We start from the raw sequence: 24501 nt of genomic DNA, 5'->3' as shown, positions 1-24501 counted from the left end.
CAAGTTTCAGCAATGGCTACAGATTCTGTCTCAATCAATCACACCAGCTCAAGTTATTTTAGCCAATGCAATTTTCCAAAGTCAAAAGGAAAACTTCTGTTTGCACTTGCAAAGTAAACTGGTGAAGATTCCTGTCAAAAATCTACATTGGACAAAACATGGCACTATTTATGATGGATTCTATTCACAGTCTCCCTGATGTGGTGAAACATTTTATTTGTATGGTTTAACTAGTGACTGTCCACACGTCTCCTGAAAGCATTTTTCTCAAGGAGAACCTCCTGGGTCAACATATTTTTGGATGATATGAGGTGTGGAGACAATGTTGGAATACATGCAGAATGTGGTTGGATCCGGTCCTGCTGAAATCAGAGAACTCTTCCCTCAGAAAACTGTTTTACCTTGCGGTTGCAAGATGGGTTCCTTTCAAATCTGTAGATATTATCAGCCATTAATTGCATAATTTAAAAACTGCCAGCATCCTTTATTATGTGTGCAGATAACAAACGGTAGGTCGCCTACTTGTATAGTGCTTTGTCAAGTCTGAGGACCCGGAAGTGCTTCACACTACACTCAGTCATTCACACCCACACACGGTGGTGAGCTACACTGTAGCCACAGCTGCCCTGGGGCAGAATGACAGAAGAGGGGCTGCTATGACCACCGGCAGCAGGCAAAGCCGAAGAAGTGTCTTGCCCAAGGACACAACAACTGAGATGAACTGACCCTGGAGTTTGAACCGGCAACTCACTGGTTACAGGATGAATTCCTAGTTTCTGCTCCACTAACTGCTCGCCCCATAACAAGTGAGGTGGTTCTTTAACTCTAGAGGGGAGAAGTGTATTTGATTCTAAATAAACATGGACCCAGAGAAGAGGATGCAGCCTTTACACTGCCTCTGTTTCAAATTATCTTTAAATTTTTTGGGGACAGTAAAAAAAAAAAAAATGCAGGTTTCAAAATGTTACCTTTGTTTTAAATGTGATGCAAATTGTTTATTTCAGATTTTTATTTATATCAATTCAAAAAGGGAATCAGTTATTAGCGGTGGCAGGCCTGAGCTTTAAGTGGAAGCTGTTTCTATTGCTGTCACAAAGCATGCATCCAGCCTCCCTCACCCTAAACAACGTTGGATATTTTAGTTTTCAAGTTGTTTGACAGCTTATTGAACGTTACAATAACATCATTTATATGAACATAATTTATATTTATATTTTAGCCAGAATATACATTCGAAAGTAGTATTTTTTTTTCTCACTGACATCAAAACCTCTGCTGTAGATACAAATTGTGGCATGAACCAGGAAATGCCAGCTGGTACCTTTTTGGGAACCTGCTGAACTGAAAAAAGAGGCCCCAGGAGGAGAAGCCGTAAAATTCACTGCAGCTGATGTTGCTCCCAGCTGTCCCTCCATCGACCGGAGAAGAAGAAGGAATGGGGCCCTCATCTTCGCCTACTTTTGGACCTACAGGCTTTCTTCACTGATGGTTCCCTACAGCACTTTACCTTGACATGGGGTAGGTCAATATAGCTGGCTACATACTCAACAACCCACTGGTGGGTGCAGTCAGCAGACCTAAAATCCATCTAAATGCAGTCATTCGACAGGCAAAGACTCCCTCCTTTCCTAGATCTGACCCAAAACAGCGTGCGTACCAATAGTTGGTGGAGAAGTTGTAGCAGGCATCTGTGAGTCAGCAGTGGCAAAGCATTCAGCCGAAACCTTTAGACTGACTACAGTGAGAAATGTCAAAGCAATTCACATTCTCTCAGTCTCTCAGTCTGGGTTGTCAAAGTAGTAATCAGCGGATGTACGTTGGCTGGAGATCTTGTTGAATTGTATGAGAGTCAGTTTAAAGTCTGATAGGCGTATCGGTTCAATTTTTAGCTCTTCTGTGTGTTGGTTGATTTTTTTTTTATTATACTCTTGTTTTTTTTCTATCCCTGCTTTTCTCTTTTACTTATTTTTTCACTCTGTCTCTATTTGGCAGTGACTGTCCAGTGAAAAAGTCTTCCGTGACGACCCCTGGTTGTGGGAGTGTGTCGAGCAGAGGGGCATTTTCCTCCACATTCCTCGCCTCGCAATTAAATTACAATTTTTGTGTCTATGTGTTCACTTTGTGTCTGTCCATTCTCTCTGTCTTTCACTCTTTCTTTGTTTTTCCACTTCCTCTGTCATGTTTGGCATCAGTTTGTGCATCATACCTTGACAGCAATAAAATAAATCATCAAGGATTTCTAGGTATAAAGCGTTCTTGGATAAGCAAATATGTTTGCCATGACTGCAGCTGCTATTCTGTCTGCCATGACGTTGGACATAACAGGGGAAAAAAACAACTTCCCTGTAACACAATAAAAGCTTACCCTGATTTTTTCCCCTCTACTTTTTGTTATACATTGAAATACCTTTGTTTCTGCTACCAGTACCACTGCTCTGTATTTAACAATATTCCGTTCGATCAAATGCTCTTTTCTCAGGAAAAACTGTCTTGAGTTCTTTTCATTTCGAGCAATCATAAAATCCTATCAGATACCAAATTTGGTATTATAAGCCTCCCCTGGGTGTTCGGCAACATTACCCAGTCCACTGTGCACATGACAGCCAGGGGGGGAGTCCACTCCTCTTGGCTGGACACGTCAATAAGCCATTAAATATTTGATCTGGGTTTAACTGACAGTTTTCTAGTTTTAATGAAGCCCAATAAAGCTGAAAACTGATAGGTGAGCGCTAGCACTTTCTGCTTTTGCAAGTTTGACACCCCTGAAAGCACCTGCTCAGCCACTGCTGTGCAGACGGCTTTGCTTTTATAACTTTTCTTCTGCCATGTGGTGGCTAAGCTGCTCTGGACAAAAAGCCATATAAGGCATCAACAATGCAATACTGAATGCAACTGTTGCATGCTTCACCTTGTGTAACAATGTATGTGATTTAAACTAATTTATCTGCTAGATCAAGCTTCAGTTTGTTCATGGCAAACCCTAAACACTTAATTAAAACAAACTAAAATCACATACTAGTGCACATGCTCTGCATTAATCGGACACTTGAGATCAACGAGGTGACCAGTCATTTATTCATTTGGGGGCAAGTGCATTTATTTTTCCGGTCATAAACGCTTTCGACCTCTGGTTCCTCACAGCTATGCGCACTTCCTGATCAGATGATCAGCCTGGTGATACTTTGATTGAGGGTACGTTTTCACTTCACAGACTTCCACATTAAAAGTTCCTCTTCTGCTGTGAGCGTAGGGGGCGGTAGTTGCGGGAAACGGGCTTGAGGGGTGAGTGATTAAAGGTAAATAATTTTTTTGTGTGTCACATGATGAGTTGTCTGACATTTCCTCTTCAGGCTCGGACTCTGAGGTCTCTTTTTATGTTTGCTCTTCCAGCTGCGTAAAACGGGACGGAGGGATGGATTCTAAGCCTATATTGAGGTGAGGATCTCTTGCTGTTTTTAACACCACAGCAAAGCATGCTCTCAAAGTTATCTTGCTTAAGTTTTCGTTTCACTTAACTCGTTTCAGCGGCGGGCAGCACAAAAAATATGGCATTGATAACCCCGGTTTCCCACCAGCAGCGACAGGAACCGCAGGTAAGAGCTGCAAACCTGTATTTCGACTTCAGTCTGAGTATTACCACTTTTATTTAATGCAACACTTGCTCGTGACTTCATTCTTCCTGTGACGTCACAATTGAGTTGATGTCGAGAGTTCAGTGAGCAGAGCCTCTAAAACATGTTTTTTTGTGAAGTTTTGGCTGATAGATCAACAGTTGCCTAACATTTTAGTTTACAGCGGGAAAATGTTATCGGTGGTGAGATGCAACCTTGAAGCTTCATTTGTATCCGGGTCATTTCGCCCCGTCCTTTCAGTCATTTTGAAACCGTAAACAAACCATTTTGTACCCACGTGCCTGCCATTTCGCTCTGTCATATCTAACTTGGCTTACACAATTACTTGATATGCAATAAACTGTGGAAATATATATTCGTCAATAAAACAATGAAGCTTTATTTACATTAGATTTATTTATTACCCCCCCCCCCCCCCACACACACACACACACAGACAGATTCTCAAGTCGTGTATGAGCTAAATGTTGAAATTTAGGCAGGCAGAAGGGTGTCACGTGATATTCCGAGGTACCAAACGTTTTTTTTTTTTTTTTTTGCAAAAACTTAAAGAAAATATTTTGTAGTTTAAAAAGAATACTGTAATTAATTACTTCTTTCTGCTTTCATTACTGGTTTCTGATGAACTAACAACGTGCAGATTCTGGTCAATCCCTATGTTGTGGTAAATTGATAATTACATAATTAGATTTTTTTTAAATGCAAAGATTATTATTATTAATTATTATTATTATTATTATTATTATTGGCCAGAAACAGATAAGGTAACATTTCACATTTTAAATATATAATATATTAAACAACTGAGTCTTGTTCATTATTGTACGTCTTATTATTTTTGCAAAAAAAAAAAAAAAAAAAAGCAAATATTCTATTATCATTGTTTAATAAGAAGATTGGAACCCCGGGTCTGACTCTAAAAACCTCTTAAAATTTGCAAGAGGACGTGGCTGCAGACTCTCCACGAGGAGGCGCTGGCGATCCTTACGTGCCATCATTACAATATTTAGGAGCGATTAAAGAAGGTGGAACCAAGCAGCAGGCTGTGTGAATATCTGTCAAAAAAATCAATTCTAAGGCCGAAATCGCCGCGGTGTCGCATAATGGATTATCAGCGTTTACCAAGGTGAGGGTCGCAGCGTGTTTCCTATCTAGAGAAAATTCAAGACTACTTCTGTTTCTTAACTTTCGATTTCCCCGTTACTCGCTTTTAGCAGCGGAGAGCACCTAAATTACGGCATTCCCAACCCCGGTTATGTGCCAGCAGCTGCACCAGGTATGATCCACGGGCCTGAATTTCCACTACAAAGCATGTTTTAAAGTCGACACTTTGGCACTCTTGTTTATGTTCCTCCGCCAATGCTTCGTGGACAGCGACTGCGCTCGTCTGGTGACGTGACGTCACAGGTCAAAATGGGTGGCAACATGTTTTTGGAGTTGTTGCAAAATCTAGAGGAGCTTTAAGTTTCTCAGACAGTTGCAGAAGTTTACGCTGAGGGATTATGAGCTAGCTGGAAACGTGTATTTGCGGCGTTGGGTTCAGAAAAGCTGTCAGGAATGGACACCGTAACAGAAGGGCACGGTAAGTCGCTGCGTGTCTGAGGATGTTGACATGCAGGAACGTGTATTAACCTGAAAATGACTGTAACCAGTCCAATGAGTTTCCTGAGCCAGGAACCTGTTGCTGGGCTGTAGTGGAGGGCTTTGGGTTTATGGAGAAATGTACTAAGAAATTCACAGTTGTGCTTAATATTTCAACGTTTGCTTCTGTTTCTGACTAAACTGGTTCCTCTGGCTTGATTTAGCAATGATGGCCCCACCCGCGGATGGCTCCCAGGGCCCCAGCGCGCCTCCGGTCAGCTTGTTTGACAACATGCCCGGATATGAAGGGACGGGGGCTGGAGGAGGTACAGTGAGCTATACTGACACGCTAACCCAGTGTTTAATAATCGACAAGAGTTTTAAAGTGAAAACAACATATAGTAACACAATCATTTTGATGAAACCTCTTGATTAAGACGGCAAACGGGCTTAAATCGGGGGCAACTGGACTTCCTCTCAGTTTGTCCCAAAGTCTGGTTGCCTCAGGTTTAAGCCTGTTTGCCTGTTTATGAGACAAATGAGAATTTGCCCAGGCTTCATGATTGAGTTTCATTTGTGCTGATTCAAAAGAAATGTCATTTATTTCACATTTCAGGATAAACCGTACCACTTTATATCCAATAATTTAAGGAATGGGACTGCAGATAGCTATAAACATCACCACTTCTTCTACCAATATATTTCTCCAGTAATAAGTCTTTTAGAAAATAGTCCATAGCTATCTACAACCTACCTTTTTTTTCTAAAATAAATAAATAAATAAAAGCCCTCTGAATTTAGATGGTTAAACCTAAGACAAAGTCTAAGTTGTTTTTGGGGAACAAAATAGTGCTAGGCATTTTTGCAGGGTTATATATACTAAAACCAAATTAATCAGGTTACGGGTTGGGAGCTTTGGGTTGGGCGGTGATGCTGCATCACAGTTCCCATTCACTAATGGTTCAAATTCAAGTCTACCGAGTTCATTCCTGTACATCCAGTCGTAAAGTCAGATACAGTTTGCCTAATACCACTGAATGTAATACGGAATAATTAAATTCTTTGATTGTGCCACGCAGATGGTAAGTTAGTTTTTGTAAGGAAGATTGCATCAAGTTTCTGCTTTTGACACAGTCGTTCCTTTTGCATGTTGCAGTGGTGTAAAGCAGGGGTTCTCATAATATTGCAACTTTATTCTTGTATATGACTTTATTCTTGTACACCTAATATTATCACTTTATTCTTGTAATTTCCTAAGAGTATTACGGTCACTGTAGATTAAATAGCATGAATTATTGGCCACTAGGAAGTAAATTTCCGAAAAAAAAAAAAATACTCCAGAATTTTGAGCTGAATTTCACGTATTTGCCAGAAAAAATGTGGATGTATTCTGATGTCAAATAGTCATACATTTTCTAGAAAAAAGTATTTTCATGATTAAAGGCATAAATTGGCTATATTAAAACAAGTATATCTCTTGTATTTTGGATCATTTGCGACCCCCACAAAGTGTCTCACGAACCCAGGGGTCCAATACATTTATTGTTGAACTATTTTAAGAGGAGTCAATAATAATAATAATAATAATAATATAATAATAATATCAATTTTAATTGTATCATGATTATTTAATTATGTCTAATTCATTTATACACATTCAATTATTTAATTCATTTTACTCACATTCAATTATTTAATTCATTTATTCACATTCAATTATTTAATTCATTTATTCACATTCAATTATTTTATTCATTCTATACAAATTCTATTATTTAATTCATTTGTACACATTCAATTATTTATTTTATTTTATATACACCCAATCTTGACGCTCAGCAGCATACCCGTCAGACTTTAAATAAACTTTGCTGAATACGGATCCTACGGGGGAAAAAAAACCTCTGTCCCGCACTGTTGTGATTGCGCAGACATAATCCAGAGGAGCAGGTGAAATAGGGAATCCTTTAAGAAAACCTCTTTTAACCATCCGTCTTTGGTCATAATATAAAGCTTAATTCAGTCCTTCCTCCAAACTAAAGGCATTTACTGATCCCTTCAGTAGTACAGCCGAGAAGAAAACGCGTCACCATACAGCGGTAGTCAGTGTCTTAGGCCGTTTCTCAATATGCGTTCTTGAGCGGGCTCGTGTGCTCATGACACGTCATCAGCCTCAATCCGAGCACTGTTCCAATTGCCGAGAACGCACCACATCCCCGGATGTTGTTCTTTCCCCGCCCTCTTTATCGAGCATGCATCAGAGCAGACTTGTGAGTTCTTCAGACTGACCGCTTTCCCAGAATGCACCGCGGCAAGATCATTTTTAGGCTTTTTAGAAATTAAAAATGTTGTTTAAAATTTTTTTTCAATAAAATTTATTGTGGTATATAAATACTTTTGAATGTTAAAGAAATTCTAAAGAACTGTGCGTCTCATGACGTCACGAGTACGCTTCTGTTCCAATACAGATACGTGCTGCGTGCTCGCGTTCTCGTCAAGTCCGATCTTCCTGTGTTCTCGCCAAGACCGGACTTGTCGAGAACGCGAGTACAGACTCGCGTTCTCGTGAATTGAGAAACGCAGTATTGACCACAACCTCAGTTTCAAGAGATCTGTTGGGGGAGGAGTTTCTCAAAAGAGCACCTGTGTGGGCTTTGGACGCTGGAGGAAAGGGGGAAACGAATCAGCTATCTGAATGAATAGACTTGTGTCGGGCGTTATCTTAACACTTCATACACCTAACAACAAAACTGTCCCTTTCAACGTGCATGACACCTTTTTTTTATTGTTAGGTATTAAACAAAACAGGAAACGTCTCTGTTATCTCAATGAACAGACTGACTGGTCAGCGCAGGTCAGTGCATGACACAGCATTTCATTGTTAGGTAATAAACAAATCTGGAAACGTATCTGTTATCTTCCTCAGCATAACATCATCCCACTAAAAATTAATACGGTCAGTAAAAGTCAATACGCCGGTGGAAGTCACGACTTTCTTATCCTACGACTCTTGGTTAAAAAAAAAAAAAAAAACTATATTTGAACCAAATCTGAAGGCAGTCATTTCTCTACAGATGGTACTAATATTTGTCCTGTCACCTGTACATGTCCTAACTAAGGCTCTTATAAACTATTATTTTAATAAATGATTATTCTAATGATTATGCAGACAATTAATCATGTAATCATTAAAAATTTACAAATTCTGCTAATTCTTAACATAATTACTTAAGCTTATTGTATGAGTAATAGAAATGGAAAAAAATGCTAATCAGTGAATAATTCACTCTGAATAACAAGGATAAATCTCCAACTAAAAAAGTTCTTGGATCAAAATGTTAAAAGTCCAGCACCTTCTGGTTGACTTAACAGTAGTGAAAATATTCACAAAACGTATCAAGTTCCACCTGTACATTACATTCTGGATTTTTTTTTTTTTTTTTAGATTAGAATAGATTTTATTCTACTCTATTTATATAAAACAGATCCTTCTACTGTACTGCCGGGGCAAAGTTAAACAATTTTTTTTTTTTTAGTTGACAAATGATAATATAATGATAATGACACATTTGTCAAATAAGGTAAATTCAATTTTCGATTCAATTTTATTTATATAGCGCCAATTCATGAAACATGTCATCTCAAGGCACTTTACAAAGTCAAATTCAATCATATTATACAGATTGATTAAAAATTTCCTATTTAAGGGAACCAGTTGATTGCTTCAAAGTCCCGACAAGCAGCATTAACTCCTGGAGAAGCGTAGAGCCACAGGGAGAGTCGTCTGCATTGTACATGGCTTTACAGCAATCCCTCTTACTGAGCAAGCATGAAGCGACAGCGGAAAGAAAAACTCCCCTTTAACAGGAAGGAAAAACCTCCAGCAGAACCAGGCTCAGTATGAACGGTCATCTGCCTCGACCGACTGGGGGTTACAGAAGACAGAACAGAGACACAACAAGACAGACAAAAAAGCACAGAAGCACACATTGATCCAGTAATCTGTTCTACATTAGATGGTAATAGCGGGTGATCTGTCTTCGTTGGATGATGTCACAGTTAGACAACAGTCATTTCAATGCAATGCAAAGCAAAACTGGGGAACTGTAGAAATCAGTAGTGAGAGAAATAGACCCTGGTGTCCTCCAGTAACCTAAGCCTATAGCAGCATAACTATAGAGGTAGCTCAGGGTAACATGAGCCACTCTAACTATAAGCTTTGTCAAAAAGGAAAGTTTTAAGATTAGTCTTAAAAGTAGACGGGTGTCTGCCTCACGGACCAAAAACTGGGAGTTGGTTCCACAGGAGAGGAGCCTGATAGCTAAAGGATCTCTAAGAACCACCAGCAGACCTGCAGCCTGAGAGCGAAGTGCTCTGTTAGGAACATAGGGGGTAATCAGAGCTCTGATATATGATGGAGCTTGATTATGAAGGGCTTTATACGTTAGAAGAAGAATTTTAAATTCTATTCTTCATTTAACAGGAAGCCATTGAAGGGAAGCTAAAATTGGAGAAATATGATCCCTCTTGTTGATTTTCATCAGAACTCTTGCTGCAGTATTTTGGATCTTTGAACTGCATTTTGTGGACTTCCTGATAGTAAAGAATTACAATAGTCCAGCCTTGAAGTAACAAATGCATGGACTAGCTTTTCAGCATCACCCCTGGACAGAATGTTTCTAATTTTGGCGATATTCCTGAGGTGAAAAAGGAAACTCTGGAAACCTGTTTAATATCGGATTTAAATGACATGTCTTGGTCGAAAATAACACCAAGACTTTTTACTTTATTACCAGAGGCCAAGTTAATGCCATCCAGATTAAGTGATTGATTAAGAACTTTATTTTTTTGAGGACTCTGGTCCAAAGATTACAACTTCTGTCTTGTCAGAATTTAAGTGCAGGAAATTTAAAGTCATCCAGCATTTGATGTCATCAAGACATGACTGCAGTTGAAGTAATTGATTGGATTCATCAGGATTTATGGATAAATATAGCTGAGTGTCATCAGCATAACAGTGGAAATTAATCCCATGCTGTCTGATAATTTTGCCAATCGGAAGCATATATATAGTAAAGAGAATTGGTCCAAGGACTGAACCCTGTGGTACTCCACAAGTGACCCTAGAGTTTGAAGATTTATTATTAACATGAACAAACTGCAATCTGTCCGACAGATAAGATTTAAACCAGCCTAATGATTTCCCCTTAATCCCTACAGTATGCTCAAGTCTTTGTAGGAGAATATTGTGATCAACTGTGTCAAATGCAGCACTGAGATCTAACAGGACAAGTATAGACACAAGTCCATTATCTAAGGCCACAAGAATATCATTAGTGACCTTCACCAGAGCTGTTTCAGTGCTATGACGAGCTCTGAAGCCTGACTGAAACTCCTCAAGTAGGTCATTATTTTGTAAATGTTCACAAAGTTGATTAGCTACTACTTTCTCAAGAATTTTAGATAAGAAAAGAAGATTAGATATAGGTCTGTAATTTACTAATTCATCTTGATTAAGAGATGGTTTCTTTAGTAAAGGTTTAATAACAGCTACTTTAAAAGCCTGTGGTACATATCCATTTACTAAGGATAGATTAATCATGTCTAAAATAGTGCCACTGATCAGAGGGAATATCTCTTTAAACAAGTTGGTTGGGATTGGGTCTAACATACAGGTAGAAGGTTTAGATGAAGCTAGAATTTTAGATAGCTCAGAAAGCTCTACTGCTTCTAAACAGTTCAGACACCGCGCAGGTTCTAAAGATTCCTCCAATGCTGCCTCACTTACTAAGGACGAGGTAATCATGTTTGGGAGGATGCCAGTTATTTTATTTTTAATGGAATCAATTTTTTTTATGAAGAATCCCATAAAATCATTACTGCTAAGAGCTAAGGGAATGGATGGATCAACAGAGCAATGTTTGGCAACTGTACTGAAGAGAAATCTAGGATCATTTTTGTTCTCCTCAACTAATGATGAAAAATATGCTGCTCTAACTCTGCAAAGGGTCTTGTTATACAACAAAAGACTGTCCCTCCAGATTAGGTAGGATTCCTCTTGGTGTGTAGAGCGCTATTTTCTCTCCAATTTCCTAACATTGTGCTTCAAGGAACGCAGCTCTGAATTAAACCAGGGAGCCAGCTTCCTGTGAAAAATCCCCTTCTTTTTCAAGGGAGCTACATTGTCTAATGCAGAACGCAATGACGAAGTCACACCGTTAACAAAGACATCTATTTGTGAATGGGAAGAAACAACATTGCTGCTATCTGCAGGGTATTTCTGCAATACTGACGATATTACTGACAACTGATCCAAAAACTGAGAGTAAGGGCCCAGTGGACGATACAAAACAACAAGCAGAAGAGGTTCTATTGCTTTGCAATTTGGATGAGGGAAACTGAGGGTTAAATGTTCAAAAAAACTGTAGTTACTTGTTGGCCTGGGACTAATTAAAATATCTAACTGAAAGATGGTTGCCACTCCTCTTCCTCTTCCCACAGATCTGGGAATGTGGAAATTTGATTAACTGGAGGGAGTTGACTCATTTATACTAACGTAGTCCTCTCGTAGCCAGGTTTCTGTGAGACAAAATAAATCAATCTGTTTATCAGAAATCAATTCATTTAACTAACAAAGTCTTTGGAGGGAGAGACCTTTATATTTTTATTAGTCCATATTTAATTGTTTTATTTTTTGGTTCAAGGTGAGCCATATTGATTTTTAATAGATTTTTATGATTTGTTCCTTTTTTTTAGATCAGTTTTTGATCTGTTAAGTTTTGGCCGGGGGAAAGACACCGTCTCAATAGGATAATGGGTGGGTAACAGTACAGAAGCTGCAGAGAGGTGTGTTAAACTACGGCTTTACTTCCTGGTCTGGACCCTGGGTTGTCAGCATTTAGGAGAACTAATAAATCTGGCCAGATTCCTAGAAAGATTCAAAGTGGGATGGATGCCGTCTCTCCGGATCAGACCAGGTTTTCCCCAGAAAGTTTGCCAGTTAGCAATGTAGCCCACGTCGTTTTCAGGACACCACCTAGACAACCAGCGGTTGAATGATGACATGCAGCTAAACATGTCATCACTGGTCAGATCAGGCAGGGGACCAGAGAAAATTCTGGAGTCAGACATTGTTTTAGCAAACTTACACACCAAAGCAACACCAACTTTAGTGACCTCCGGTCGGTGTGACCGGGTGTCATTACAGCCAGCGTGAATAACAATTTTACTGTATTTACGCTTATCCTTAGCCAGCAGTTTCAGGTAAGATTCGATGTCGCCCGTTCTGGCCCCTGGCAGGCATTTAACTTTGGTCTCTGGTGTCTCTAGTGCCACGTTTCTGACTATTGAGCTCCCAATCACCAGGGTCGGCTACTCAGCGGGTGCGTCACTGAGTGGGGAAAATTTATTAGAAACGCAGACGGGTTGGTGGGGACCTGGGAGCTGAAATCTAGAGCTATGCTTCCTATGAACCGTCACCCAGCCAGCCTGGTTACCCGGCTGCACGGGTGCTGCTTCTGGAGGACCGCTACATAAAGTTACTCTATGTGGCTCCATACTAGCAAAGGGGCGGCAATCAGCTGGTTTTCCATAGCATGGAGCCGGGTCTCCAATTCTGACACCCTTGCCTCCAAAGCTACAAAAACACTACATTTATTACAAGTACCATTATCACTAAAGGAGGCAGAGGAATAACTAAACTTCTGACACAGAGAGCAGGAGATAGGGGGAGACTTAAACGGAGAAGCGGAGAAGAGAGTAAGGGAGGAAGCCATTATGGAGCTAAAGCTAGGCTAAAGCTAGGCTAGCGCCCTTTTACCACGCCAAAAAGCAAACCGTTTGAAACACAAGGAGTTCCCAAGCGCGATGTGCAGCAACAGAAAATGTTTTAAAAGTGCTTATGTGTTAGAAACAGATGTTACAGCAAAGAGATTAAAGATAAAAGCGAGAAAGTCTGGAGCAACAGTCTGTAATTCACACCATGAAAACAGAAAGTGACACAATACGCCATACCGCAAACAGGAAGTGACGCATCAGCACTTTCTTGACAACAAAGGAGATTAAACATCTAGCTTAAATTAAGGCATGATAAAACTACCTTTTTCATATCATTCTGCCCAAGTTTTAACAGAATAGAAATAGCTGTACCGTCCCACAGTGGGGAGATTCAGGTGTGAAAGTGGCAAAACAAGTGGGCCTAGACAGCAGACTTGCAGACAAGACTAATTAAAATGGAACAGAGCTCAACTTAAAGTTAAGCCGTACAGCAGAAGAAAAAGAAAACAAACTGCAATTGTTAATACATAAGGCCTAGTCAGATAAAAATGGGAAAGAATTAGTTCATTTGCAGAGTAATGTAATATTTTAAACATATTTTGTTACACAAATTAACAAAGACTTCCACAGACTTCCAGTCAGTAGCTTTATGGAGCTACTTAAATTCTTAATTTCTGCTTTGTATGTAGTACCTTTGTGTCGCAATCTTTCCATTTACATATTTTTTTTTTATTTTTATCTGACTAGGCCTTATGTATTAATAATTGCAGTTTCACTCTTCTGCCTTTGTGCCAAATAAGGAATAACAAGACGTTGTGTTTGAGTGATAGCGATAGATAAAAAGGTCTGACCAGTAACCAACATGTGGATGGGGTGTGAAAACTTTCCAGTGCACCGTCAGGTTTTGACTTGATGTCAGAACTTTTGCTCTCTTGTTTTTTAACACACGTTAATTAAACATCAATTAAAGTTCACACATTGTGAAAGACTTTACTGTGGATGAACAAAATATTGAATACATTAAATGAGAGTGTATATATAAATGATTTAAGTGCAGTTTAACAAGTTTTTGAGTAATTTAATTGCAGATTTTATAATTTATTGATTATATTTTATGTAAAATTTCACAAAGTAAAAGCTATATGAAAAAAGATGCGTAAAATATTTTTTTGTAACTGTTGTAAAATCTGACTATACCAGATATTCTTTTCATTATTTGACTCGATTCTGATCTCAGTTTCAAATGAACAATCCTTTAGAATTTCAGCACATAGTCCTCTTGCAACTAGGTCTTCCAAATGCAAACAATTAATGCTATAAAATAAATAACTTTGGTGACCATCGTAAACGTTGCTCGTAAACAAAGCAGCGTGTTTTTAACCAATGAAATTAGACACCTCATAAACATCATACTATCTATCCTCTTTACCAAAGACAAATTCAAAAACTAGCAATAAATTATTTTTCTACATGATTACCCCCAAAGGAGTAATAACTGGTGGGTTTTTATAGCATATATGCCATAAAGTGACACACACACACCCTGACCTATTTGACACCTTAGGGTGTCAAATACATTTACAATCCACACTAGTATTCTATGTTGGTTTCTTAATGCTAATTTTGGACTGTTCTTTTTCAGAGTGGACAGACAATACAACTTTAGAAATAAAAAAAACACTCAGGTTTTCAAGTTTAAATTTAATATTTTCCATAAATCTACATACAATACAATTTTACTTTTAATCTGGCAGAAGCAGAGACACAAAAACAAAACAGAGACACTGATCCACAAATGGTTTCTACGGTAAAGAGGGTAATGGCGTCACAGCTAAACAGAATGCCAAGGTGGATGTACCTACTATGAAGAGAAAAAAACAGAGAGAACAAAGTTGAAATAACAACAAATATTGCATAAAATAAAAAGGACCCAAAGGGTGTAAGTGTTGACTTTGAAAAATAGAAGTAGAAAAGTTATTTAGTCAATCTAGACCGTTTACATATTTTTTTTAAATAGTTTCACCTATACAGGGACAACATATCCTGGTATTTTCCAGTCAGAAGTTTACATACACTGATTGCAGAGATGAATTTTGGAGGGGAAAAAAAATGAAATTTTTAGCAATTTGGTGAAAAGCCGTGAATTTATTGTGGGGGGTTTTGCCACTCTAGACGGGGTCAAAACATTTACAGGCTAAACCTCTCCGCATGTTCACCTAAATGTTTTAACCAATGGTGCTGGGTCTAGATGTGTTTGGAAACTAAATGAAAACTAAGAGAAACTTCTATCCACCACAAAACTCCCCCCATAGTTCAGGGTTCACTCCATGTAGCTTTAGAGGATTTGCAGGACTGGTTTGTCTGTTAAAGAGTCTGTTGTTCTGCGGTTGCCATTGATTTCAAAGCAAAATCCAACAACTTTGTGTTTGTCAGCAGTTTTGTCGAGTAAAAGAGAAAGTTTAGACAATTACTGCCATTATTCAACAAGAAAAAAGCCACTTCCAAACCGACTGATTTAACCTAAGTCAAGATCGGTCTGTTAGTACAAACAGACTGCGTGGTTTGCGTGACAAAAAACGGCAGTGCCAATGTTGGCTTTACCGATTACCACCCAACAGGTATTGCTGAAATCAATGAGTAACTGACAGCACCGCGGCATTGTTACTGTGCTGCAGGCCGGGCAGTACCCTGCATGGTTTTCTGTTGCTGCTCACAGCCGCTTGAAGATCAACAGCCTTTGTATCCACCAAATAATGGATCAATGTTTATAATCATAAAAAACGCAATTATTATGTATTAATAATTGCAATTTGTTTTCTTTTTCTTCTGCTGTACGGCTTAACTTTAAATTGAGCTGTGTTCCATTTTAATCAGTCTTGTCTGCAAGTCTGCTGTCTAGGCCCACTTGTTTTTGCCACTTTCACACCTGAATCTCCCCACTGTGGGACGGTACAGCTATTTCTATTCTGTTAAAACTTGGGCAGAATGATATGAAAAAGGTAGTATTTATCATGCCTTAATTTAAGCCAGATGTTTACCTTATTTGACAAATGTGTCATTATCATTATATTATCATTTGTCAACTAAAAAAAAGCTAAGTTTAACTTTGCCCCTGCAGTATACTTGAAGCATCTGTTTTATATAAATTGAATAAAATTTATTCTAATCTAATAAAGAAAAAATCCAGAATGTAATGTACAGGTGGAACTTAATACTTTTTTTGTGACTATTTTCACTACAGAGGCATCTGCACTGTTAAGTCAACTAGAAAGGGCTGGACTTTTAACATTTTGATCTTAGAACTTTTTTAGTTGGAGATTTATCCTTGTTATTCAGAGTGAATTATTCACTGATTATCATTTTTTTCCCCATTTCTATTACTCATACAATAGGCTTTAGTAATTATGTTAAGAATTAGCAGAATTTGTATATTTTTAACGTTTACACAATTAATTGTCTGAATAATCATTAGAATAATCATTTATTAAAATAATAGTTTATAAGAGCCTTAGTTAGGACATGTACAGGTGACAGGACAAATATTAGTACCATCTGTAGAGAAATGGCTGCCTTCAGATTTAGTTAAAATATATATGTTATGCTGAGGAAGATAACAGATACGTTTCCAGTTTTGTTTATTACCTAACAATGAAATGCTGTGTCATGCACTGACCTGCGCTGACCAGTCAGTCTGTTTATTGAGATAACAGAGACATTTCCTGTTTTGTTTAATACCTAAGAATGGAATGGTGTCGTGCTTGTTGAAAGGGATGATTTTGTTGTTAGGTGTATGAAATAAGATAACGCCCGACACAAGTCTGTTCATTCTGATAGCTGATTTGTATCCCCCTTTCCTCCAGCGTCCAAAGCCCACACAGGTGCTCTTTTGAGAAACTCCTCCCCCAACAGATCTCCTGAAACTGAGGTCGTGGTCCATAAGACACTGACTACCGCTGTATGGTGAAGCGTGTTCTTCTCGGCTGTACTACTGAAGGGATCAGCAAATGCCTTTAGTTTGGAGGAAGGACTGGATTGACCTTTATATTAGCACTAAAGACGTATAGTTGAAAGAGGTTTTCTTAAAGGATTCCCTATTTCACCGGATTATTTCTGCGCAAACGCAACGGTGCGGGAGGGAGGTTTTTTCCGTATGATAGGTATTCAGCTTTACGTAGAGTATAAATCTGACGGGTATGCAGTGCAGCGTCAAAATTGTGTATAAAATTAATTAAATAATTGAATGTGAATGAAATGAATAATTGAATGTGTATAAGTGAATTAAATATTTGAATGTGTATAGAATGAATTACATAATTAGACATAATTAATCACTATATTATTATTATTATTATTATTATTATTATTATTATTATTATTATTATTATTATTATTTATTTTTATTATATCATATTGACAATAATTTAATATGGGTGGGGGGAGCTGGCTGAGTGAAAGGGAGGGGTCGTGGGGGGCAATAAATAATCCATCAACTCGATTAATTAAAATTTGACATTAGGGTTATCCTATTAGTGTGTTTGAACTATTTTAAGAGCAGTCCAACATTGCAAACTTTCTTGTTTACCAGTAGACAGAAGTTATTTAAGATCTAAAATATTTGCAAGTTTGCTATTTTAATGCTGAGCAATAAAAATAAGCCAGTTAGGTTTGTACGACGGACAAAAATTTGTCAGGGGCGTTTGAAATCCCTGCCGTTATTGTCCTTTTATCTTCAGCCTTTTAATCAATGCTGTGTCCTGTTTATTTAATTTACTGTAAATTAAATGTATTCTACAATAAAAGGTTTGAAATAAGTTGCAATAAGAACATTTAAAAACATTGGTTTCTAATAGGTTTTTGACTAGTTTAACAATCCTCTCTTCAACTTATTTGAAAACGTTTTTAGAGATATAATGATGGTAATTACAATCCAGATGAAAACTTTGGCTTTTATAAAAATGAAAATGGCAAGTTTCTGTCAGAGGGTAGTTTTAGACATTTGTTGATTTTGGTTGGCATCAGTTTAGCTTGCATTCTACTGAATTGTGGGTTTAACATTTTTCTTTCCTCATATAACTCTAAATAAGAGCTCTTGGACAGTAAGATCTGAGATCAGATGTTATCAGCCTTACCTGAATAAATTGGGAAACCATCCTGAAAAGACTTGTTCTTCTTAACTTTTGTTGCAGGTGGCTTTCTTCCACCTCCCATGCCTGCTTACCCAGCCCCCCAGCCTACACCTGGACCTGAACAACCTCAGTGGAAGTAATGCTTACACCATGTCCCTTCTTTTCACAGTGGCTTCGGATATTACAAAACTTCCCAAATTGGAAACAAAAATACTAACAGCTGTTGCATGATTTGTAAATGTCCCAATATATGTGTCATTCTGCATACCATTGCGTCTTGCTTGCAGTATCCCATCTATAACTGAAGATACAGCCAGGGATGCCTTTAGTCTGTATGTCTCCAGCAAGTGTTGCTACAGTTCTGCACCAGTAAAGGATGGAGTGATCACCAACATGGAGGCATTCAATACTTATAGGGTAAGAGGGAATCTCGTTTGAAAAGGTTTTGGAAAAACTTGTGAGAATTGAGTGAAAGTAAAACAGATGGGGGCATGTCAGCTTTTTCCTTTCATGCATTTCTGTGCTAATAAATTGTCTTCACTCTTCTTCTTCTTCTTTTTTATTGTAGTATCGCCTAGAAACATTTACCGAATCCAGATCTACTGAGTGGAATCATGAGCCATACCACGGTGGGTTTCTGTCGCTACTATCTGCATTTTTTTTTTTTTTTTGCTTTGTTTAATTTTTATAACAAAAAATTGTGGCTTTAGCTGGCCCAACCTGACAGTTGGGCCACTTCCAGCACCTCTTACCCAAACCCACATATACACGCACATAAGCACAGAAATAGTTCATGGACATGTACAAACATGGAGGCTGTGGGTTTTGTTTGCAAACACATTTGGTTATCTGCGTGTTTACGCTGGAGCTGTGGTACATTTAAAGTGTGACCACTTAGCCTGAAGCAGTTTGAGATTCTCACTGCATAATAACCATGGGTAAAACTAGGTCTGGTACTTTAAAGCATTGGTTTCAGTCAATCTCAGGAAAAAAAGTTAAATTACAGATTTTATTTCACCTGTCTCATTTCCATCCTTTCTGGCTCACCAGCGACACTGATGCACACACTCCAACGCTGCTGGTGGTGGTAAGGCAACTAAAGATGCAAATGATGCATTGACTACCACAGCATTTTTAGGCTTTCAGTACTGTATCCTGTCTGTGTTTTTGCCACTGTTGCACCCACATTTCCCCATTGTGGGACAATAAAGATATTTCCATTCTATTCTAACGTGTTGTTGCAAGCGGTCGCAACAGATGACAGTAATGCTGTAATGCTCCATTGCAAGCATGTAATGAAGCAGAGGACAGATAGGAGTTGAGAGCCAGAATTTGTAAATCTTATGTCTGACATGACGCAAAATATTGCTCTTTGCAGGTTGGCTTAAGCGGTTTAAAAACATGATTCATCAAGATTCATTTACAAAGCTTTAATTTTAAATTTGTATCTTATTTAGGGGAGTGCTTGCCTTGTGGTTAGAGCACAGAGCTTTCGGTCCCAGAGGTTCTGAGTTCAACTCCCACAAGCTGCCATTCTGGGTCCCTGAGCAAGACCCTTAACCCCCAATTGCTCCCCAGGCGCCGCACAGTGGCAGCCCAATGCTCCCCAAGGGGATGGGTTAAGATGCAGAAGTGAATTTCTCCATTGTGAGATCAATAAAAGTTTTATTATTATTATTATTATTATTATTATTATTATTATTATTATTATTATTATTATTATTATTATTATTATTATTATTATTATTATTATTATATTTTTATAACATTAATAAAAATACTATCGATACCAATTATTAATGTGCTGATTCACTGATTAACGCAAACATTTCAAATAAATGCCTTCAAAATTTAGTAGTAGTTGGTAGTAGTTGCCAAGTGCTTATTGTGCAAAAAATATAAACTGTTCTACTTTTTTTTTATTATATTGTCATTCTGCAGAGTAATACTGGATGTATAGCAAACTGATAACTTAAGTTGAGATAACTTGTAACACAACTGCATGCAAATTTCACCACTGGAAGCTTCAAATGTCATTCAAACAGTCATGAGGCAGACATTCGTATTTTGTAGAATCCACATGAATGCATATGCATATATATTTTTGGTGTTCATGAAATTGGATATTTATTAAAACACAATCTATCTTATATTCCATTTGGCAATTTTTTTTTGGTTAAAATAAAAAGTTAAAATATAAATTGTTAAAACTTTCTCATTAGAAATGTTATATTCTTCTGACTTAAGCAAGAAAGACAGAATAAGGTGGCAGGAAGAAATATGAGGAGTTTTTGTACAGTCATATTTAATAAATTAGAATATGTGTTTCAGTGAGGCTTGTTTGTCAGACGAAAAGTACCTTTATGTACCTGCTTAATAACCTTTAAGCAGGTATTCAACATACCTTTTTATTAGGCAACCATTTCTGCATTAAAACTTGTTTTGTTGGTCTGATGTAACTTTCCAATCCTAAATGACACATTTTCATTAGCTGTAATAGAACTGAATAGAAATACCTTTATTGTTCCGCAATAGGGAAATTTGGGTGTGACAGTGGCAAAAACACGTAACAGGATACACCAGATTTACACTCTAGATTAAGTAATGAGTTAAAAAAACAAAAAACAAATTTAAAGTAAAGTTGTAAAGCAGAAGATAATTAGAAAGAGAAAAAAGCCCAATTATTAATTATAAATACAAAATATTCAGATAAAATGCGATAAACAAGTTAGAGTAAGGATAACCAATTTACAGAATGATGTGAGACAACTGCAATATGTATGACTGCACAAGCAAACACCTCAGAGACGCTAAAACGTGCATATTGTCATTGGTATCAGAGATCAGATAGATAGAACTAAAGGCTGAAAATTATCAGTCTGGGTATAATTAATCCGTAATGTGATTAATTTTGTGAATTGTGTCAGAAATTAATGAGCTTTTCAAAGATCCAATTTATTAAATAATTTAATTGAATAAAAAAAGGTTCTTATTTCATAGTTTAGCAGATTATGTGACATTTAACAGTAACTCATAATGAACTGTATTAAAGATTCTTTACATAACGAGGGCCATTCATTTGAGAAAGATTCTGAACATGTTGAAGGACATTCCGACAAAAATCCTTTTGAACACAACACTTGTTAAGGTCCTAAAAACATTCATACTTGAGAGATTCGATAGGTGGGTATTTTTGCTCATTAAAAAGATCTGCCAATGCCATTTTAAAGTGACCTGGAAAAAAAAAACTGTTCTTATTGGTGAAAGGTCTGATCTGACGTGTTGATGTGCACTTCATTAAAGTTTAAACATGTGGACAAACATTAAGTGTAAGATGCTTATTTGTTTGGTTGGTGAGATTAAAAGCTTGCATGACAAGTTATTTTTATTTTAATGGCAAAAAACAATACATCACAAAGACAAGTCTCAATAGCATGGCATAGTTCTGCTGATGGTTCCTGCACCTCACAGTGTGACATTCTTTCATTAACTAGATGATAGTTAGACTGATCAGTGTATATTTTTATTTTTTTTGCCAATGATTACTAAACACCATTTTGATTTATTTAATTTAATCGCAATGTTTTGACCCCTAGTTTATGTTGTTTATTGCGGAACAGGTCAGCCAGTGGATGCCTTTTCTCAGCAACCTCCAGGGCCGTGGGATATTCCTGCCAGAGCCCCCACCTTTTTTGTGGAAGGCGAACAGAAGATTAAGGTTCCGTACACGTCATCTATGAAGGTAAGCTACACAGAACAAGCAGGAGGAGGGAAAAGAAGGAACGTTTGTGACTTAGAATAGGGATTTTTCCTGATAAACATCCTTATACACGCATTAAACGTTTCTTGAATCTTGGATTATTTTTATAGTCTAAAGGAACTTCATTTCGTTCTCAATGTGGCCTACCTGATGTATGTATATTTTTGAGTGACGAATAACTGGATGGTTTATTCTGTTGTCCTAGCCTTGCCATGGATGTGTAGGAATGGGGCGAAATCCTTGCAAAGACTGTGCAGGCTCTGGGAACGTAAGTGTTTCCCACTTAATTAAAGAATATCAAAGTCTTTTAGTGCAAAAACATGTAAATAGGTCTTTTTTTCTTCATCTTCTTTTTTTTTTTTTTTTTTTTTTAACAGAAAGTTTGCTGGGTGTGTAATGGATCTGGTTACCGTCATGGAGACGATCGATGCCTCCAATGCAGTGGAAGAGGGAGGGAAAAGTGTGTTTTTATTTCTAATTAAATTTAAACGACAAGGATGCAGCACAAAGCATTTATAAACGGATGTACTTTAAAAGCTTGTCTTTTGTTTCAGCTGCACACAGTGTCAGGGGCAAGGATCAAAGCTATGTGACATGTGTCGTGGAAAACAGCAGCTTCTGGTGTACATCAACCTCACTGTGAAATGGTACACTTTTGTCAGTGATGTTTATCAAAGCTGTCGATTTTCTGATAGAACAGAGTCGTCTTAGGTTGTTTCGGTGTCTGAAGACGCTGTAATCTGATCAGCTGTATTTGTGTTTGCAGGACTAACAACACTGACGATTATGTTGTTGAACAGTCGAGTGGTCTTCAGTTGGCAAACCTCAGTAAGGTGACAGGGAAGGAGCTTTTCAGAGACTCTCAATACATGGTAAGGGCCATTTTTTTTTAAGTAAAAATTACGCTTAATATTATATTTAGGTTTTAAAAAGAGGTGAAATATTTTTCTCGGTTGTTTTTTAAATTTTACTTTTTATTAATGCACATGCTGATGTTTACCATGCAATAAGAAATATTTGCTCCTTTACATATTTCTTCTGTTTTATGCTTTTTTTTCTGTTTTGTTTTGTTTTAATGGTAGAGATTAACAAATACAATGTTATATTGGAAAAAATATTACCTGAGTAAATGCAAAACATCGCTTTTAAATGTGTATCCAGTTCATTAATGAAAAAAACTACCAAACCAACCTGACCCAATTTGAAAATATAACAAAGTAGTTAAAAAAAAAAAGGAACACAATAAGTTATTAGGTTCAGGTGGACGTTAATCCCTGGTACGTCAAAATTGCTTTTTCCCTTTCTAAATTACATTCTAATTTAAAAAATGCATTTCGTCTTTTCTTTTTTCTAATAAAATTTATTTTGTGATCTGAAATATTGAAGGCTGGTTAAAACAAACAAAAAAAGCTAAATCAAAAACAATCTGTAAAAGAGCAAAAACGTTTTTTAATGCACTATGAATACCACAATATACTATTTATTTTTATAGTACACCTAGATCTATAGAGTAAGTCAATACAATTATAAAAATCAGACACACTTGTCATTTAGTGTTAGGGCTTTCTAAACAGTGTCTTAACAATATAGTTGTAAATCAGTTTGTGTAAATCATGTATCCTTTACATGCAGCAGCTTGCACATACCTTAAACAATGACAACACTTCAACAATATTTCTTTGATACCCTCGACAGGTGTATCCACTCATGGGTTTTCCGGACCCTATGGTAGTGCAAGCTGCACAGCGACTTGTTGGGGATCATCAGGGCAAATTCTCCCAGACGTCACGCATTCTACAGCAGGTATTTAAAGATGCTATCACATTGAAGGGGCTTCGGTTGCCGTGCAAAATGTTGATATTTACTTCTTCTTTTTTTTTTTTTGTCGACAGCGTCAAACCATAGAGCTGATCCCTGTCACAAAGGTCACCTACACATGGAAAGGGAAAACATACATTTACTTTGTCTACGGAAACGAGTTCAAAGTTCATACGAATGACTATCCTGCTACATGCTGCTGTTCTCTAATGTAACTGAAATTGATGAGTGTGACTTTAAATGTGAATATAAAAATAAATATTAGAAATCAGATATTTGCAAAACATTTTAAAATAAAGTTGTAAAAAAAAAAGTTGAAAAGAATGAAAAATTTGAAACTGAGGCAGGAGTTGCATACAAGCTGCCTCACCTTGTCTGGGTCTATGTACATTCCAATTAGGCAGCCTGTAAACCTGTCTGCTCACCTAACGAGTCAGTCAATGTTGACTGTTAATTTGTTGCCCAATGTTTGACTGACATTCATTTTAACATTTCTCACGGTATATTTTTGTTTATATGGGAATGTGTTGTATAATTAATCAGATTAAGAGCACCACTTCATTAGATAAAACCTAAGATTTTATTTTTATTGTTTGCATTTATCTTTTTTTTTTTTTTTTTTTTTTTACAAAGTTACTCACCTTTACTCACATGATCCATTTGAATGTACTCGTTTGTATACATTTGTATCAATAAAAAAATATCTATATAGGCCTTTATATATGTATGTTGTAATAGTCTGTTTCATGTAACATGGAATTCCTACCGTTTCTTTGCAAGATTTTAATAAAGGCTATTTCCCAACGTC

The 24501-nt window shown here is 37.3% G+C and overlaps 1 protein-coding gene across 6 annotated transcripts; it reads left to right on the top strand.

Moving 5' to 3' along the window:
- Positions 1 to 3185: 3185 nt before the first annotated feature.
- ssuh2rs1 (ssu-2 homolog, related sequence 1) lies at positions 3186 to 24497 on the top strand. Of its 6 annotated transcripts, none has more exons than XM_036132756.1 (14): positions 3186 to 3296; positions 3391 to 3435; positions 3526 to 3593; positions 5438 to 5539; positions 18176 to 18251; positions 18403 to 18532; positions 18684 to 18744; positions 21736 to 21857; positions 22081 to 22143; positions 22253 to 22335; positions 22430 to 22522; positions 22642 to 22747; positions 23571 to 23678; positions 23768 to 24497. In XM_036132756.1, exons 2-14 carry the CDS (start codon positions 3413 to 3415, stop codon positions 23906 to 23908), a joined length of 1176 nt encoding a protein of 391 aa, XP_035988649.1. In that variant the 5' UTR covers positions 3186 to 3296; positions 3391 to 3412; the 3' UTR covers positions 23909 to 24497. The 6 variants fall into 6 exon arrangements, with proteins under 6 accessions (XP_035988649.1, XP_035988650.1, XP_035988648.1 ...); XM_036132757.1 differs by having other exon boundaries at positions 3191 to 3282; XM_036132755.1 differs by lacking the exon at positions 3186 to 3296 and having other exon boundaries at positions 3334 to 3435.
- Positions 24498 to 24501: the final 4 nt, after the last annotated feature.

Source organism: Fundulus heteroclitus, unplaced genomic scaffold, assembly GCF_011125445.2.
Source record: "Fundulus heteroclitus isolate FHET01 unplaced genomic scaffold, MU-UCD_Fhet_4.1 scaffold_54, whole genome shotgun sequence".
Taxonomy (NCBI): Eukaryota; Metazoa; Chordata; class Actinopteri; order Cyprinodontiformes; family Fundulidae; genus Fundulus; species Fundulus heteroclitus.
This window is presented reverse-complemented; position numbering and strand designations above follow the sequence as displayed.